The following is a 3,420-nucleotide window of genomic DNA, read 5'->3' on the forward strand; positions in this document are numbered from 1 at the left end:
AAGGTAATACTTTTTTAATGTAATAACAACTCGGAATAAAATAGGAGTAACGATTTTCTACATCTTACCTTTTTAAAAAATGTAGTGAGTAGAAAGTACAGATAATTGTGTAAAAATGTAAGGAGTAAAAGTAAAAAGTATGCTGAAAAATAATTACTCAAGTAAAGTACAAATAACCAAAATTTCTACTTAAGTACAGTAACAAAGTTTTTGTACTTAGTTACTTTACAACTCTGTTCATTCATTTAAAAATATGTTCTTAACTACTTCCATTCAGTGTTCACCTTTTGTTTTTGTTCTTGTCCACCTGCTCTTTACTGACTTTTTATTTCAACAAGTGAATTTAACAATAGGAAGGACCCTATCAACACCTCAATTTATCTTGTAAATTACATTTACTTCATTACAATACTTTAGTACTTTTTTCAGAGATTTATAGTAACCAAGTACCTTTACTTCSTTACAGTACTTAAGTATTTTTTGTCACTCAAATATTTTTTAAATTGTTACTTTTACTTTTATTTTGTTACATTTAAAACCTAAAAATGATACTTTTATTTCTTTATTTTAAAATTTAACACCTAGTTACTGGTTCCAAACTAAATATGTCTGAACTGAGGAGTTGTCACTCTAAAAATAAAGTGTTGAATTTACTTAATCAAGTTATGTCAATCTAGTAGAGTAAATGTACATATTGTTCTATAACAGAGGAGCCCAAAGCGGGGCCCACGGGCCAAATTTGGCCCGCCAAGCCATTTGATTTGGCCCACCAGCAGTTGTAACCTGCTGTCCTATTTAGAAACACAGTGAAATACAAGTAACAACAACAAATATTTAGATTAGATTTAACCACACACTTTGCACATTTTACTGTATAAAAAACTGATTTTATCAATTTATAAAATGTCCCATGAGCCTTTGCTACTTGAACGTATGGCAGACTTTCTCCAAGTGTACAGACTAAAATAAACGCAAGCCACCATACTGGCTGCTATTGTTAAAATAAAGGACTTTACTTAAAAAGTATTTGTATTTCATATATTACTGCATTTGGCCTGTGGCCCCGGATGGATTTAAATTTTGGCCTTTTTGGGGAAAATGTTTGGGCRCCCCTGTTCTATAAAATTGAATATCTATATTGCTCAGTTTACTCAGCTTTATTTAATGGAACCAGTTTGGTTCAGTAAATTTAACAGTTTTTTTAGAGTGCACTCTAAAAAATAAAGTGTTCTATTTAATCAAGTAACATCAACTGGTTCCACTAAACTGAGCTGAAGTTGCTTTTTACACAACTCGTCTTGGTGGAAGCAGCTGACGTAACATGTTTAAGTAAATTCAACACATTTCTTAAAAGTACCTTTAATTTCCTGATTACAGTGAGCACTTTAGGACTTTTCTTATTCATAAAATTCATTTTTTACCAAAATCCTTTTCTGTTAAGGTGTTTTTACTTTTTGTTTTCCCCCAAGTACTTTATATGCCCCTGCATGATCGTTAGTGACTGTGAAAAGAACAATGTTCCAGTAGCAAACTGGATTTTCTAATTGCTGTACTCACCTACCAGTCTACTGTTAAAAAAGGGCACTTTCTGTATTCTCAGCATTAAATACTGTATTAAAACATTCAGTAACAACAGTGGCTGAACATTACTGTGTGAGTTTGAATGGACTCATTGAGTTTAAACCATCAGATAAAACTGCAGACCACTGAAGAAAAGAATAAGAGGAAACATAATATTGTGTCATTTCACTATTTAATCATTGAAACTTTAAATCGCAGCTCCTCCCCGCAGCGAGGCTCGCCTGATTTGTTTGGATCCGTGTGTGCGGAACTTAAAAACTCTCGAGTGTGACGCGTCTTCTGAGTTCAGATTGAGGTTCAGAGTTTTTAAAATCTTGTTTCTTCCCTCCGATGCTCTCAGGACTCCAGATGGCCGGTCCAGCTTTGAGGACAGGATTCGGCTGATACCGGCGTGTGGCCGGTGCCAAAAGTTGATCTTCTTGTAACCGCGATGAGCGCCTCGTGTTGGCACGGGGAGGTGATGGACAGATTCTCCCCCAGATCCCATGTTATCCTCTGGAAGGCTGGGAAGGAGCAGGAAGGACAGAGAGACCGACTGACTGAGAGTTTTTTATTTATTTTTTTTTATCGGGTCAGGACCCTCCAAATGTCCTCTTTCTTCTCTCCATCTGTCTCCCTGTCGTCACAAGCTCTCTCTCTGTAACGATTTATTTTTTGTGTAAATGTGTCGCAGTTAGAGCAGTTTCAGGGACACTTGGCTGATCTGTAAATCCAGAGTGTATTAAGGTCACGTGACAAATGTCTTTGCTGTTGTCCAAGAACTGGTTTGGAGAGCGAGCGAGGGATGAAGGACGGAGTTTACTGTTGATAGAGGAGTTTCAAACGATGAAGAGTGGGGCAGGATCGGGATTAACTTGTAGTTCTCTGCTTAGGTGATCTTGTTTGTTCCCAATATAACAGAAATCACAATAAATATAAAACATTTTTAAGGTTTCTTGACTTTTTTTCTTCCTGCATTCATGTCAGTGGTTAAACTATCGCCTCATGTGGTTTAAAAAAAGGTTTGGAGATTAGTGATTCTTGAATTTATGGCAAAATTTGGTTTTGTGATGCCTATGATCACTTAGTTAATAAATCTGCTCTATGCAGAGGTTTTTTTTTATAAACACCATAGTGTGTCACAGTGTTAATATAATATGATGTTTTATGTTTTTTTCCTCATCTTCCCTTGTGTGGTTTTTAGTTTTTCTGTTGTTAAAGGTAGCGCAACTGTGTTTGCTGTATGACCTGGTTCACCTGCTCCCCCATGTTTGCCTTGTATGTCTTCTTGAATGGGTGTTTTCTTAACTGCCCCCTCGCCCCTTCCCTGAATAAACAGCACCTTGTGAATTTATTTCTGTGAAAGGTGCTATATAAATAAAATTTTACTTTAGTTTACATCCCATTAGTTTCAGGGAGCGCTCTTGTCATGAAGCAAAATCTGTCTTGTTTTGTTCGATTATCACTGATTCTAAGCTCTTACTAAAACATTGTTGACAGGAGAAATTTGTTTTATCAATGTTGGTTTTGACATGTTTGTTGTATTTTAAGTATTAGTGTGGACAGAAGCCCAGGAGGAAGTAGGAGAAACTATTAAATAAGATATAAACAAATACAGTGGGGTGCGAACAGTGTTGTATAAAGTACCATTATGTGATACTTCAGTAAAAGTACAAGTATCTTGCCAAAAAATTACTTTGGTAAAAGTAAAGTCTCCTTTAGGAATATTAATTGAGTAAAAGTCTTAAAGTATCTGATATTATTTGTACTTAAGTATTAAAAGTAAAAGTATTGATTTAAAATGAGCAGTTAGATTTTCTGTAATGACGTTTATTAGGAGGTGACCCCCCAAAACAATGC

General features: G+C 35.3%; 1 protein-coding gene across 1 annotated transcript in view; it reads left to right on the forward strand.

Annotated features, from left to right (window-relative positions):
* LOC106526993 (partitioning defective 3 homolog B) overlaps nt 1–2,510 on the forward strand; it is a 112,492-nt gene extending 109,982 nt beyond the window's left edge. Inside the window, exon 7 of the mRNA XM_014021740.1 lies at nt 1,922–2,510. Within this exon, the coding sequence (XP_013877194.1) occupies nt 1,922–2,006 (85 nt within the window). The 3' untranslated portion in view covers nt 2,007–2,510. The remainder of the gene's footprint in view (nt 1–1,921) is intronic.
* The last annotated feature ends 910 nt before the right edge of the window (nt 2,511–3,420 follow it).

Source organism: Austrofundulus limnaeus, unplaced genomic scaffold, assembly GCF_001266775.1.
Source record: "Austrofundulus limnaeus strain Quisiro unplaced genomic scaffold, Austrofundulus_limnaeus-1.0 Scaffold303, whole genome shotgun sequence".
Lineage (NCBI taxonomy): Eukaryota > Metazoa > Chordata > Actinopteri > Cyprinodontiformes > Rivulidae > Austrofundulus > Austrofundulus limnaeus.